Source organism: Pagrus pagrus (assembly GCF_965226575.1).
Source record: "Pagrus pagrus genome assembly, chromosome: 8".
In the NCBI taxonomy this organism is placed as follows: domain Eukaryota; kingdom Metazoa; phylum Chordata; class Actinopteri; order Spariformes; family Sparidae; genus Pagrus; species Pagrus pagrus.
This window is the reverse complement of record NC_140192.1, coordinates 23334320-23348639: the sequence shown is the minus strand read 5'-3', so window position 1 is coordinate 23348639 and position 14320 is coordinate 23334320. Positions and strand designations below refer to the sequence as shown.

Genomic DNA, 14320 nt, shown 5'->3' with positions numbered 1-14320 from the left:
TTTAAAAGGATCATTTCATCATGTGGGAGGTTGGGACACACAAAGTTTGGACCCGTGACTGGCATTCCGGAGAGACATGCATATTTTAAAACAACAAAGCAAGACAGAGACCGGGGGCCCCGGGGTGGGAGGGGAGAAAACTTGGAAAGAAGTTACTATCAGATGAACAGCTGTCATTGTTGGGAAAGACTTGAACGCATATTAAGATATAGTCATCTGAGAAAGGGAGCTTGTCCGAGTAATGTCATTGGAAATATCTGTATCACTCATTCAAATCTTTAAAGTTTTTCATTTATTCATTCAGACATATTCAACTTTTTTAGAAGTGCTTAAATTGTAAATTATTTATATGTTTGTTTCAAAACTCGAGGAACTTTTTGAGAAAATGTTTTCTTGCGCTTTCAAGTCCGTGTGTTCATTTTATCCCACGTGTTGAAGTCGTACGTGTCAGTTTGAATAGAAAACAAGTGGTTTTAAAAGTAAAACAAAACAAAAAAACTTTCTGCAGTCGTGACACTAAATGGGACAAAGCGTCCAAAGCTAAGTGGCAAAATACTAACCTACTATTAAATAAAATGAATTAATGATCATTTACCTCCTCATACAGGCTGGAGGGTTTTTTTTTATCCTCAAACATCTAAATAAAAGCAGTTAAGGTTGCAATTTAAAACGTCTCCCACGTCTATTTTGTCAAGTCACACACAATTGTATCTCTCCCAAGTAAAGCCAGTGTGCTTAGCGCTGTCACTTCTGCACAGCTTTTACAACATCACTCCCCCTCTTTCTCTCTTTCTTTCTTTCTCTTTCTTTCTTTTTTCTTTTTTTTTTCTTTCTTTCTCTGCTTTACTGGACGTTTTTTCTCTCTCGTGCACGGGCTCCTTTCGTGCAAAAAAAAAAAAAAAAAAGAGCGGAGAAGGCATAAATAAAAATGTGTTGGCTGTGACGAGAGATCTGTCCGCTGGAAATGAAGGGCCAGGGGGAAGAAGACAAAGGGGGGAAAATGCATGCAGTGGTGTAGAGCTGGATATCTCTGTTAGTTGTCAGCGTTTAGTCCATGGCTGTGGAATGCTAATGAGTGAGGTCTCTCTCCCTTTTTTTCTCCCTCTCTTTCTCAATCCCCCCTCCTCCTGTCCACCCACCTCCCTCCCCCCCTTTCTCCCCCTCCCTCTCTCTCTCTCTCTGTCTCTCTCTCTCTCTCTCAGGGAGAAAAAGCGGATCGATAGCTGACCCGATGGTTTTGGCCAATGCTTTATTTATCTGGCCAGGCAATGATATTATCAGCCTTGAACGTTATATACAGCAAACGTCTTCCTAAATCAACACAAAGGGATCCGCTTACACAGCGATCCGGGCTTTCTCACAACCACCTCTCTCCCTCTCTCTCTCTCCCTCTCTCTCTCGGCCAGTAGCGCGCGCACACACGCGTACGCACGCTGGTAGGTACACGCTTTTACGCACGGGCATGCAAAGAACGCGCCCGCACACATACATACAGAGAGACCCCACACATATATAAAAATCCTACCATTGCCTACACACACTTTTGACAATCATGACAAACTTGCGCGCGCGCGCACACACACACGGGCGCGGGAGGCGTCCCCGGGAGCCGTCCCCTTATGTTACATTCACAACTAGGGATATTTTATACCCCGTAGGGCTGGATTTGATCCATGGCTTAAAGGTTGCCTATGAGGTCCGCGGACAGATCTCAGAACGGCACAGTGTAATCATAAGATACGCCTCACTCTATTGACTGTGTACAGTCAATACAACAAGGAACACGGGCTGTTTGCTGAGATACAGCGCAAACACCTCACGGGAATCCATTTAATTTTGGACATTTGTCCTCACTGTGCCGTTCCCAGCCATTTTGCAAGCTTGCGTGAATGAGTTGCGTGGCAGACGCGGCGAGGCACTTGTCCTGTGTTGTCATCATTTTTACGCACAAGACAATATGAGAAATAAGCCGTGTCATACTTCAGAGGGCCCCCCATTCATACACGCAGATGCTATTTGGAAATTGTTATTGTCTCAAACAACAGTATTTGTCAAATGTGACCGGGAAAACTAGGCTACTATAAGTGAAATGAAGTGACGTGTGACGCCAATAGGACATTTCCACTGCTGCATAAAACCATTGGCTTGCATTGAGGGTTTTGGAGAAATAGGTTCGCTGACAACTTAGGATAATAAATGTTTCGCTTTCAGACAGATATCTCAAACGTGAAATCGCACCCAGCTGCTTGTGTAAAGCAAACAAATAGCCCCCCGTGTTAGGAGTCCTCCACTTGTGGTTTGATGAATGAAACCAGACAAAGGTAAATGGTTATTTAACTCATTTCGTAGTAACACTTTGGTAACCGGAGTTTCCGAAATTACAGAGACACAAATGGGGCCCATAGTGTGCCACATATCCATCTCCCTTACCCACCGCAGCTACAGTCCAATCTGACAGTGCATGCTCTCCTCTTTTACTGCACTTTTTCCAGTCCTGTTATTTCATTTGATTTTAGTTGTAATAATGTTGTCATCACAGCAGATGATAAGAAATTTACTGATAGACGTCTGCTTGGAAAATAATGAAAATATAGCTGACATTCCAATCAAAATGTAATCTTTGAAGTGTTGAATAATTAACTAATTTCAGCCTCTGAGTCCAACATGCTCCACAGCCTAAACAGTAAAATATCACTTTTCCTCGAGTCCTCATGTGTTTTGCTTGTATTGCTTATAGAGCAACGTTAATTAGGAACACATGCCACCATTTCATCTGTGTTTGAACTATTGCTTTATATAGCCTGTAGTGTAACAATTGTATAACCGAATGCTCTCAGCAAGAGGATAAAAGATAGTTACTCTGGAGGGATTTAGAATACATTATGTGGAGACAACCAGCTGAAAGCTGCGTTTAATAACCCAGCAAACAATTTAGTCCACAGCTACATAAAACAGGAACGACCTGGGCTGTTGTGATGGCCGCGGTGAAGACATATCCATCCTCTTTTTATTTATTTATTTATTTTTTAACCCAAACATTTATTCTCAGATGCAGCCGATGAGAACGATCCTCTTGATTTTTTTTTTTTTTTAAAGGACAAACACGCTAAATAATTCCAGCGCGTCAGTAATTATCAGTTTTGTTAAGGCTGCGTCTCGGAGGTTGTTGGTTATGTGCGTCTTTTGTAAATTTTTGGGGTTTAATTCAGTATATTCTGCCTCCAGTATAAAGCAGAAAGGAAGGGGCCCCACCAGCTCACCATTCTGCAGCTCCCACCTGACCTGGAGCTCCGTCAGAATCTCATCCACAACCTGAAGAAATATCACGTCTATGTTTATCTTAGGCAGCAACGAGGCGTCTGACAACTGACCCAGCGCTACAGACAGGTCGATTGGAAGCTAATAGGTACAATATGCCTGAACAGACATTAATCATGAGAGGGAAAACTGAATCCCTGAGAGAGAGAGCATCTGAGGACAACCTAAAGCCTAACCTATAGCGTCCCTCCAGCATGAGCGCGAATTAATTAATACCTTCATATTGTAGCCTTTGAACGAGACAGGCAATACAAACAAATATAACCACTGACGCAGACACCCCTCCCCCAGTCCTATATGGCAGATAGCAAATATGGCGATATCAAATTCAGACATTGCAGCGTGCTACATGCAGTTCTCCTGTCCTCCTGTCCCTCATCGCTGCCAGTCAGCAGATGAAGATGTGGGCAATATGGCACACAAGCAACACGTCTGATGATGAAGAAGAGGAGGAGGAGGAGGACTGGGGGTGGGGAGGGGGGGGGAGACTAACAGGCAAATGTAATAATTGTCACACCGAAACCCCATTTTCTTCTTCTCAACGCCTTCCAATTTATCACATTTTATCACTGTAGGTGTGAGTGTAACGCAGTAATGACAGTGAGTGTAGATCTGGGTCCATAACTGGGCTTCCTGTGTCATTTGTTGAGGAGAGGGAACGCACGCGCACACAGAGGCAGACCAATGCAAGGACAGAAACTCTATGTAACCAATCTAACACATTGAGGACTTATCGATGTGCTCATTACATTCTGAATGTATCAGGCAAACCAAGGCCACATCTCTTTCTGTCTCCTTCACACACACACACACACACACACACACACACACACACACACACACACACACACACACGCACGCACACTCGCCTTCCTTCTCACACTCCCATTTGTCTGTGCACTGTCTCATAGTCTCTCTGCTCCTCTCTCTCTCTCCCTCCCTCTCCTTCGTCCTCTCTATTCCCACACAATGCATCACACTCGGTGTTCCTATCGACTGGCTTACATGCTGTAAAATACATTTTCCAGATTGATCACGCATATCACAGCAGCTTTGCAGCGGGGCCTAACCCTTTTGCCAAATGACGCCCACATCAATATTGAGGCATGCACTATCAAGGCAGAGTTTTTAAGAACGGAGGGAGAGGGGGAATATTGTTTGGTTTGTGAGGAATCACCTTGATTAAGCCACAGGAGGTGGGATGGAGGTGGCTCTGTGTGGTGCGCAGGCTTTCCTCGCTGTCTGGGAAAAATATTAAACATTAATGCGCTCGCAGGCTGGCAGAGAGCTCTGGGCTGTGGTTCCTCACGTATAGCCTGCCCTCCTTTGTGCTCACATCGCCAGTTATGTACGTGGATCTGGTCAAATGTAAGGTATGCACCCATGGTGTAATCACCACACTTAATCCCGTGTATCACCTCGTTTTCACTGGTAGGTGTAAGAGGCAAACAGTGTATTCACAATGGTGTGTTTCAGTGTAAGGCAGTGCAGGACAGTGACTCAGAAACTGGAGGCTGCTCCTGCGCTTTCCTTACAGAAAACCAGGAGCGCACTCTTCCCCTCAGGTGGTTTAAAATAAGACCGAGCATCTTGTCATGTGCGTCCAGGAAAATGCTTGAGAATGAGACATTGTTGCCTATTTCTTTTTTTTAATAGTACAGTCACCATCACACAACTTCATCAACCGACCCTTCTGCAAAAAGCTGCATCATGGAGTAAGCAAATTGAAGGCAACAACCAATAAAATTCAAGAAACAATGAAAATTTTCAAGACGAAACAAACAAAATGTATTTGAAATGATATATTAAAAGTGCTTTTGATTTTCATGTCTCTCCTCTTTGACTGATGATCGACTCCACACGCACTCATGGCCCGGGGAAAGGCGCCCCAGACGTCCTCTCAGTAAAAATGTCCTGGAGGTCAGTTTGCTGCTGTTGCAGGTCCATCGTATCAATTGGGGAAAAAAGTTCAACCATCAGTGGTGATATTGTCATAGCGATTAGACTGTTTCTTATTTGTCTAAATTTCTTTATTTTTCTGTTTTTAAATTCTCACTTCAATTTTAATTCTTGGAGAACATAGCTTCGACAACATATATCGCACTCATTATAAGAAGCAAAAGGTTATATCAAAAAATTATTAGTATAGAATCACAGAAACCCTGGTTTAGAACCAGAAAAAATACAAAACAGAGAGGTACATAGACACAGGACAATTCTTATAATTGCTTGGAAACATTATTTTCCCGCTAAGTCTTGATTCTTTTTTTCTTACTGCGCATATGATGTTTTTCATTTTATTTGTATTTTTTACAAAAAAGGAAAATAAAGACTAGTATTTTACAAAATGAAGAGTATTGTTCTTGAAGATGAGGGGTGGATTTACACAGGTGTAAAGTCCAGTTCCAATATTTTTCTGTACATAATGTATTCCATATCAGTCCCAGAAGACAGAAAAAAAGTAATGTCTTCCAAGTTTCTCAGAAAAGGTCCTATATATAGTCTTCTTGGAGGAGGATGGGGTGAGGGGTGCTGAATTTTGGTCCTTTTTTTCCTCTCTTTTTCCCACTTTCATATAAGGATCATTGGATGGACATGTAAGGCCAGTTGAAGCTGCTCCCGGATAATAGCATATCCCTGATGAGGGTTTCAATAGGAGTTTTACCTACCAAGCGGACGAAAAACAGCTGCTCGATTACCGACGATGAGACGGTGCGCAGAGAGGGCAGCCGCAGCAGGAGCTTCCCAAAGCGGCTGGGCTGGTTCGGGTACTGGCTCCTCACGTACTCCTCCAGGGCGCACTGGGATTTCTCTTGTAGGCTCTCGATGTGAGCAGCGTCCGACAGGCCGCAAGCGTCTGAGAAACACACACCAAAAACACTGTGGTTAGCCTGGTCACGACTCTCAAACCCCAAGGTACAACATGTTGTGGAAAAGCCCCTGAACCTGACATTATTGTGCTGTTAAAACTTCAGCATTTCGAGGAACGAGCGAAACAATAACCACTGGCTGAAAATATATTATTAAAATATCATATTATTAAAACATGTCAGACTCTCAGGTCACAAGCTTGTAGGGGAGAGCGCACAGCTTGCAGAGGCAGTGATATCAAGTACACACTTTTTATTATAATCATCTGAAATTATTAAACTCGAATTACACTCGCTTGATATTTTTCTGGACTAAATATCAACACGAAACCACATGGTCAAATTTGAGCCTCTCTCGGGCTTCGCTTTGGCAAGTGCACACCCTGCCATACTCAATTTATGTCGCGCAAAAGCAGCGTGGTTATCATTCAGCATCAGCCTTTACGTGTTATTGACAAAGTGGAATGAACAAACACACTGCCCAAACATGCTACATCACACTGAGCGAGTGGGACTGTCATACAGAATAAACAAGGGGGGCTTGCTGCTGGAGTAGGGGATGCACAACTCAGTGGAGGATATCTTTGCCTGCTCTTACAACAATCAACACGAATATGGAGCTAAATGTCACGGAAACAGTGCTGGGGACGCGAGCGCGTGGAGGCAGGAGTGATGGGGCAGTGGAGCACAGGCGGAAGGTAGGCTACAGGCCTAAAGGTCGCTGCTCTGGATGTCTGCGCTCTGGGGATTCAAGTATAAGGAAACATAAACGGCACTGATGAATCTGAAATTACACTGGATGTAATGTGACCTAATTACTCTGCAGTAAGCTGTTAAGTCATTTCGCCGCTCTTCTCTCCATAGACCACTCTTGGCCTGTTTTTCGATGGAGCCTATAGGACAGGCCGCTGGAAGCAATCAAATTTATTAGAGGAGGTGAAGTCAATAGTCACGCAGAAGCGACATAAAATGTCAGAAAATGAGCCTGTGCAGCAACGCAAGGCGAGCCGTGTGTTTTGGGGCTCACCGGTGGGCTGTGCAGCCCTGTGCAGCCACGCTTCACTATAGACAAAAGCATAAAGGCTTGTTAGTGTCGTACGATGTTTTAGCCTATTATAAAGAAAAAGTGTTTTCCACACAACCCAGGCATGCGTGTTCTGCTGCTTATAAACTGCTGTAAACGCAGGCAGCGTAACCGCCGGCGTATACGGTCCCTCATGGAGTCTAGGCTGTCCTTAAAGCGTCCTGCGTTGAGCTGTGCTTTTGTAGAAACTACACAAGAAAGACAGCTTTAGTTTTCAGGCACTAATACATTAAAAGCCGGACACAGGCTTTTAAGCCTATACGTGATTTCTCAGTGCTATAACTCACTATGGCCAGACACAATAACCTTATGAACCCGGGGGCAACGCTGAGATCTCGGGGTGATTTACTGTGACCTTAGTCCGGCCGGTCAGAGCCCCATGTATGCAAATCCCTCTGGATTAACGCTGAGTGTCCCTTTTAAAATCTACAGCAATCAATAAGGTTGAAATAAATTACGTTTGGAATTTTTTTTAAATTTGTTTTTGTAAAATATAAATACTTGGCATGAATGCAGCGATATAGGGAGCTGAAGTTGAATATGTGCGTAAAGAGAAAGCTGGTCAAAGACATCCCACAGTTCTCCATTAGGCTTGCCTGCAACCCTGCACCTCACCACCTCAATAGACTGAGACATGGGAGCAGATAGCTTCCAGATTCGCAAACGACTATTTCTGTGGTAGGTTAGCACAGGCACTCAGTGCAGTGTGCACCATGTGGATGAGGAGTTAATGTAAGACAATGATCCTGAACTGTGGTGAAACTGTTTAGCCAGGCCAGTGTTATTTATGCATCAAATACTGACAAGTCTGCTGTTATTAAAGGCAAACAATCCACGCTGGTCTTGGCAAAGTGCCACATGACTTGTTATAGCCAACACCAGTTGTAGCCTATCAACCCAACTAAATGATCTGTTAGAAAACATGCTGGACGTTAATGTGTGTATGAAGTTTCTCTGGGTAATCTGGGGTGAATTAGAGGAAAAGCCGTGCCATAGGAAAAATATGGTCAAATATGCCAGTGTACAGGAATCACACAGGATGTCACGTTACTTAAATACGGTGACTGAGGCGAAATACGCATTTATTTGTGCTAAAACATATATTTACCTCTCAGTGTGTCTTCAAAAATTGGCGTGTCAAATTAACCTCGTTGCCAAACCTCAGAACTGAAAAGTAGTTATTATGGCTCCTGAAACTAAAAATATAAAAAAATAAGGAAAGTGCTCTGAGTGAATGTGGTGATGTCGTATTCGCCAAAAAGGAAAACTGAATGTTGACATTTGGAACACAATCCGTGAGTTCCTATTTACAAGTTTGGTGACCACAGAAACTTTGTGTTTGGATGATTTAGATCCTGATTATACACATCTTATTATTAGCTTACACACACTGTGTGGCTTTTGAATATAATATTCAAGAATTCGACAAACAATTGCATTTAACGTGAAATAAAATAATATAATGTGATATAATATATTATAAAGTGAAACTATAATTTAAAAGCAGTGAAGGTTATATATTTACGCAGTTGTGCACGTTAAGTAAATAAAAAACAATAATTATTGAAATGTGCTAGAAGACAAGTGTATCCACTCAGTGTAAAATGGAGTTATGACGCTTTCTAGGGATTTTGAAAGTCAGAGTTATTTCAATATAAATCTAAATCTGAAAACCACAGTAAAACGGAATATTTCATCGCGAACGTGTCCAATTATAGAATACATACAACCTTGTTTCAGAATTTTATAATGGGCCGAATATAAGACAACGAGGTCAAAACTTTTAGGTAAGTTTGGAAGTAGTCTGGGGCCTGTGAGTGAGTTTAGACTTCCTTTTTCCTCCCATCAGCACACCCCTCGACATAACAGGCCTAATGGCACCGAGCGTACACAACCAGCTCCAAAATAGCATCTAAATTACGCGCCGAGCGTAAATGAGGACCTTTAGGACCTTGCCCCAGTCAGCCATCAATTAAGCTCCCAACAATGTAGGTTACTTTTGAAAATTGCTGCTGATGACTTTTCAAAGCGTGTGCGACACGAGAAACTATCCCCAATAAGTAGGAAAATTAATAGGTCAGCTAAGATTAATGTACAAACAACGTATGGAGCAGCGCTGCCCTGCGCCCCTACAGAAGCGATGCACTGACATATGAGTCAACTTCCATCAGCTTTTTTGATCTCAGTCTGCTAAGGATTATTTCCTGCCCCCAAAGACATGTGTTTGTGCACGCAAAACAAGGATAAAAGCATGCACCAACACTCATAAACGCATCAGCTGTCATATATCACCCAGTGATAGACTATTTCATCTTTACGCTCAATTATTTGACACCTGTTCCAAAATTTATGGACGCGAACCTACGATCTCGGCTCAGACGAGTTGAAAAAAAGTTTAAACTCAACATTTATAAAATATTTACACATATGATATCGGCAGCTATCTGCAATTTATTAAAGCATTGGATTTAGTCTAACAGTGGGGGAGAAAAAAAAAACTTGATGCGCTCTCAATCTGGATTTGTTTACACGTCTTATGCTGCGGCTACAACTGACATGGGAATGCATGTAAGTAGATATGTAGCAAGCTGTTGACAAAATAGCTTTTGCATCGGCAACACAAACAACTCGTAAAGTCAGATTTGTGACCAGCCTATACTTGACAGCCATATTCTTGATGCCACAGCGTTTCGCCCTGCGAGCCTCGCTCTCACTAACATTACTGCAACTAGGCCCCATTTGATTATAGACATGTTCCTATGTGACATGTCGGACACCCACCTGATGTGAAAAGCACGATGGCCTTGAGGCAGCTGTACTCTGCCGAGTCTACGTGCAGGGTCTTAAGCTTCTCCACTTGCTCCTGGAAGATCCGGATGTGATCCATGAAAGCCACGACTCGGTCCGCGGACATCGGGGAGGCGTGGAGGCCCGCCGCGGCGAGCAGAGGGGCCACATGCAGAGGCATGGAGCACTGGGCTGCGTTAAGCACAAACAACTCGCTCCACGTCAGCCTGAGAAGGGACACCTGGTCGGTGATCTGCAGGTCGGGAAAGAAAGGGATGTTTCTCGCCCACTCCACGGCGCTGAAGAGCAAACGAGCCGCCAGCTCGCAGATGTTCTCGATGCCCATGATATTGTTGGGCTGCATGCACTGGCTCCCGTACCGGGACGTCGGATAAGGCTCGGCCCGCAGCAATAACGAGATGTATCCGGACAGATAGCAGTGGCCGTTCAGAGGGTCCCCGTTCGTCAGCGCGTACTGGCCTGGGTTGGGCTGGGTTGGAGGCATTCGTCCTCGCTGAACCGCTGACAAAAAGAGAGAGAAAAAGAGGAAATGTGCATCCAGGACTGATAAACATTGTTCATGGCCGTCAAGCAACTTACAGCTAGAGTGTTTCTGCTCAGTAAAACGGCATGCATTGAACTCTAAATTCAACACGTCGTTCAAAGCATATTGACTCGTGTGTGCTGCTTGTAAGACTCTAATATTCCAGAGATTATTCTATCGACAACATAAACAGCTCATCAAAGCAGATGTGCTGTGTCCCTCAACTATCACACTGTTTACATTTGTATTTAAAGACGGACTCTACATGAGCTCAAACGGATCACTTGAACACAGTAAAAACACATTTTCTCCTCTCTACAGGCACATTTAACAAAGATCACTGTTCTGACTATTTCAGGGCGTAATTGCACATTACATGCAGCAGCCTGCTGGTAATACTTGACCAGTATATTTCTGTGGGTTTTTATTCATATTAATAATTGTTAATTGTGACCAAACATATTACAAATACGACTGATAATTGCGGTTAAGTGCAATCACGTTTACACATTTTACCCACGTCTAAAGGTCAGCTGGGAATAAAAGGAACTCAGCTATTGTTTAATAATAAAAATTAAATGTTAACGTAACTCTGTGGTCATCCTGGGTGGGCTTGCAGTCTGGACTACAAATAGCAGATTTTGAATTTAGGGATGTTTGCGTAAATTGGAATTAAACACTTGACATGGAGAGGAAAGTTGCACGGCCTGTAATGCACCAGCAAAACAATGAGCCATGGACAACTTCAGCGGCATTATTCAGTGTGTCTGAGCTGTCTAGTCAGCATAAGGAGCTCGACAGAGACGTGGGTTTGTAGTGTGTTCATTTTACATTCACACACACGTCTTTACAAACCACCACTGTGCTATTATAAATTAGTAAACTGCACGTACTTATGGAAGGCACTATTAGCCGTGCACATTGTACACACACACTCACACACACACACACACACACACTCGTACATACACAACGCACACAGACAGACAAACAGGCGCACACACACACACATACACACACACAGCCCTTCTTCTGCTCTAAAACATATACGTAAAATGGTCCTGATGGACCGAGAGCCTTTTGCTCGGCAGTAGTGCAATTTAGACTACAAGAAATAGAAAATAAGAGGGTCATCTAGACGAGCCGCTTTGTTCGGGCGACCTGCATTCACAAGCATAGTTGCTGTGGCTGCACTGGCCTTTTAGCCCTCTCTCACATAGGCAGAGAGACTAATCATTCATGCAAACATCCCTCAAAAACACGGATGGAGACTGCAGTATGCCCAGACATATAGCCCGTGACCTTAATGCAACATGGCAGCCCTATTCGCCTGCTACTAGGATGAGTAATAATGAGTGGGCTTTAAAATATATATTCACCTTCCCGCCGCATTCCCACTTTTAAACACTTCTTCAGCCGGCAGTATTGGCACTGATTTCGGTGGTGCTGGTCAATGGGACAGTTCCTATTGGCACGACATGAGTATGTTAAGTTCCTCCGTACACTCCTCTTGAAGAAACTTTTGCATCCCTCGCAGGTGAACTGGCCATAGTGTTTGCCGCTCGATTTGTCTCCGCAAACCACACATTCAATATGCTGCTGACTCTGTCCAGAATTTTGACTCCCCTTCTCTCCGGCGGTCCCCGGTGTGGACGGGGGTCCCGGCTGGCTGGGGGTCTGCGGAGTGTGCGGCGCCGCCGACGCCGCCTGCTGCTGCTCCCTCGCCGGCTGCGCTGCTGGGTTGGGGCCGCTCGGAGGTCCTCCGGCCACGTCTTCCTGCGGATCTCTCCAGACGCTAACTACCATTGCCATATCTCGGCCCCGGAAAGTGCTATAGAGCGAAATGATCGCCGGTGTATATAGAGCGAAGAGGAGGAAAAAATGAGATCTCAAAAGACGGGGCAGTGCAAAGTCAAATAGGAGCACGCAATCTCATATGGGGTAAGAAGGGGAGTACAACGCGATCAATACATTCAAAATACAGGAGGACGATTGAATAGGCACCCGATCAGGATATGCAAGTATCGGGAGGCCAGTTCCAAGGTAAATTGCAGTCAGCCATTCAGGAATCCCTAATCTTGTAGGAAAACACGAGTCCAGTCGTGCAAATTGCAGTTTGATATAAAATAGCCACAAAGGAAAGGCAGGAGCGATTCACATGGACGCAGGAGCGAGTAAGAAAAAACCTTTTGCTGGAAAGACACGCGATCCAAAGTGCTGCGGAGATAAATTCCTTTCTCTTTTCTTCCCCTTGCTCCTTTACACTCCCGTCTTCGCCGTATAGGAGGGGAGGAAAAAACTGAAGAGCTGGATTTTTACATCTATATTCTTAAATAAACCTCATCATCTCGCCCGGCAGCGAAAGAAAACAGCGTCGCCGAATGAAGTGCCCATGTATAGTTTCACCTCTCTCCAGCAGGAGGAATGGAGATACGAAGAGAAAAGATAAAAAAGAAGACCAACACCAACAACTAATAGAATATGCAAGAAGAAGGAGAGACCCAAAAATGAATGCGCTTAAACGAGAGGACCAGCAGAGCAATGTTTCCGAAACGGGGGATCTGCGCGAATGTCTGTATATAGTGAACTTTGACACTACTATTGAAACTGACACGTTTCTATGGAGATCGCTGCGCCTTATATGGTGCTCATGTCAAGGAGCCAAGAGAGGGGCTGCTGGAGACTGATAATCAAAGGCGACTGACTGGCCAGAGCCCTGCATAGAGGAGGAGGAGAGGAGGAGAGGGGGGAGATAGGGAGAGAGAGAAAATGGGAGGCTAAGGTTATAGCCAAGCCCTCTCTTTCTCTCTATTGGTTAGAGTCCCCCTCCGTTCACTCACTGCAAAAAATGTCCATCCCGATAAGTCGTTCGGGTCCTGTGTTCAAATCTTGAAATGTTATTTTCTTCTGAAAACAAAAAATAGAGAAAATGCGAGAGCGGTGTAGAGATTTCCGCTCGTTTCCAAGCTTTATCCGAGTCGCTTATGGATTTTGAGAGTGAATAGCTTGAAAACAGGCAGAGAGTACGGGCGGGTGGGATTCCTTTAGAAATCAACAGTCGATTTATATAAAATATACACTGATAAGAGGGCTGGCATCGGAAACAAGTGGTAACATGTCGCCCCGATGCAAGATTCATTCCCCTGTTTTTGGTAAATCCAAGGTTTCCAGACTCAATACTGAGCTGACTGATGTACGGATATTTTTTGCAGTGTATTCATCTACGACTGGAGGGGCTGGGGGGCTCTGACAGGCACAATTTACATTGAGCTCGCCCCGCGCTGCTATTTACTTTGAAACCTGATTAGTATGGGCCGTCTATTGTCACCAAAAAGAGGAAGAAACCCTGAATAGAATAGCAGAAAAAGCGGGGTAAAGGCAAGGGGAGGACAAAGCTTTTACGCACGACAAATAAACCAAAAACTGTGCGCAGCGGCGAAAGGGGGACTCTGGCTCAGAAATTCCCCAAAGTTTCAAAATGGTTTGTCTTGGACTGGTATCTTTATCATAAAATTAACGGATGTCATTACTGGTTTGAAGCGGATTTATATTTTCGCACGTTGTTTTGTCTTTGGCATGCGCATTGCGGTACATCCTCGCCTGTAATCGGCACAGTCTCGCTGATTAAAACTTACAATTTAGTTAAAACGAGCTTATAAAGGGAGGAAAATGTCAATGGGCAGAATGATGCATAAAAGACAGCGTGTTATACAAACG

General features: G+C 44.1%; 1 protein-coding gene across 1 annotated transcript; it reads right to left on the bottom strand.

Annotated features, from left to right (window-relative positions):
* Nucleotides 1-4945: 4945 nt before the first annotated feature.
* nr2f1a (nuclear receptor subfamily 2, group F, member 1a) lies at nt 4946-13325 on the bottom strand. Its single transcript, XM_084359258.1, has 3 exons — nt 11983-13325; nt 10054-10581; nt 4946-6175 (listed from the first exon to the last, which is right to left on the bottom strand). Exons 1-3 carry the CDS (start codon nt 12413-12415, stop codon nt 5901-5903), a joined length of 1236 nt encoding a protein of 411 aa, XP_084215384.1. The 5' UTR covers nt 12416-13325; the 3' UTR covers nt 4946-5900.
* Between the last annotated feature and the right edge of the window lie 995 nt (nt 13326-14320).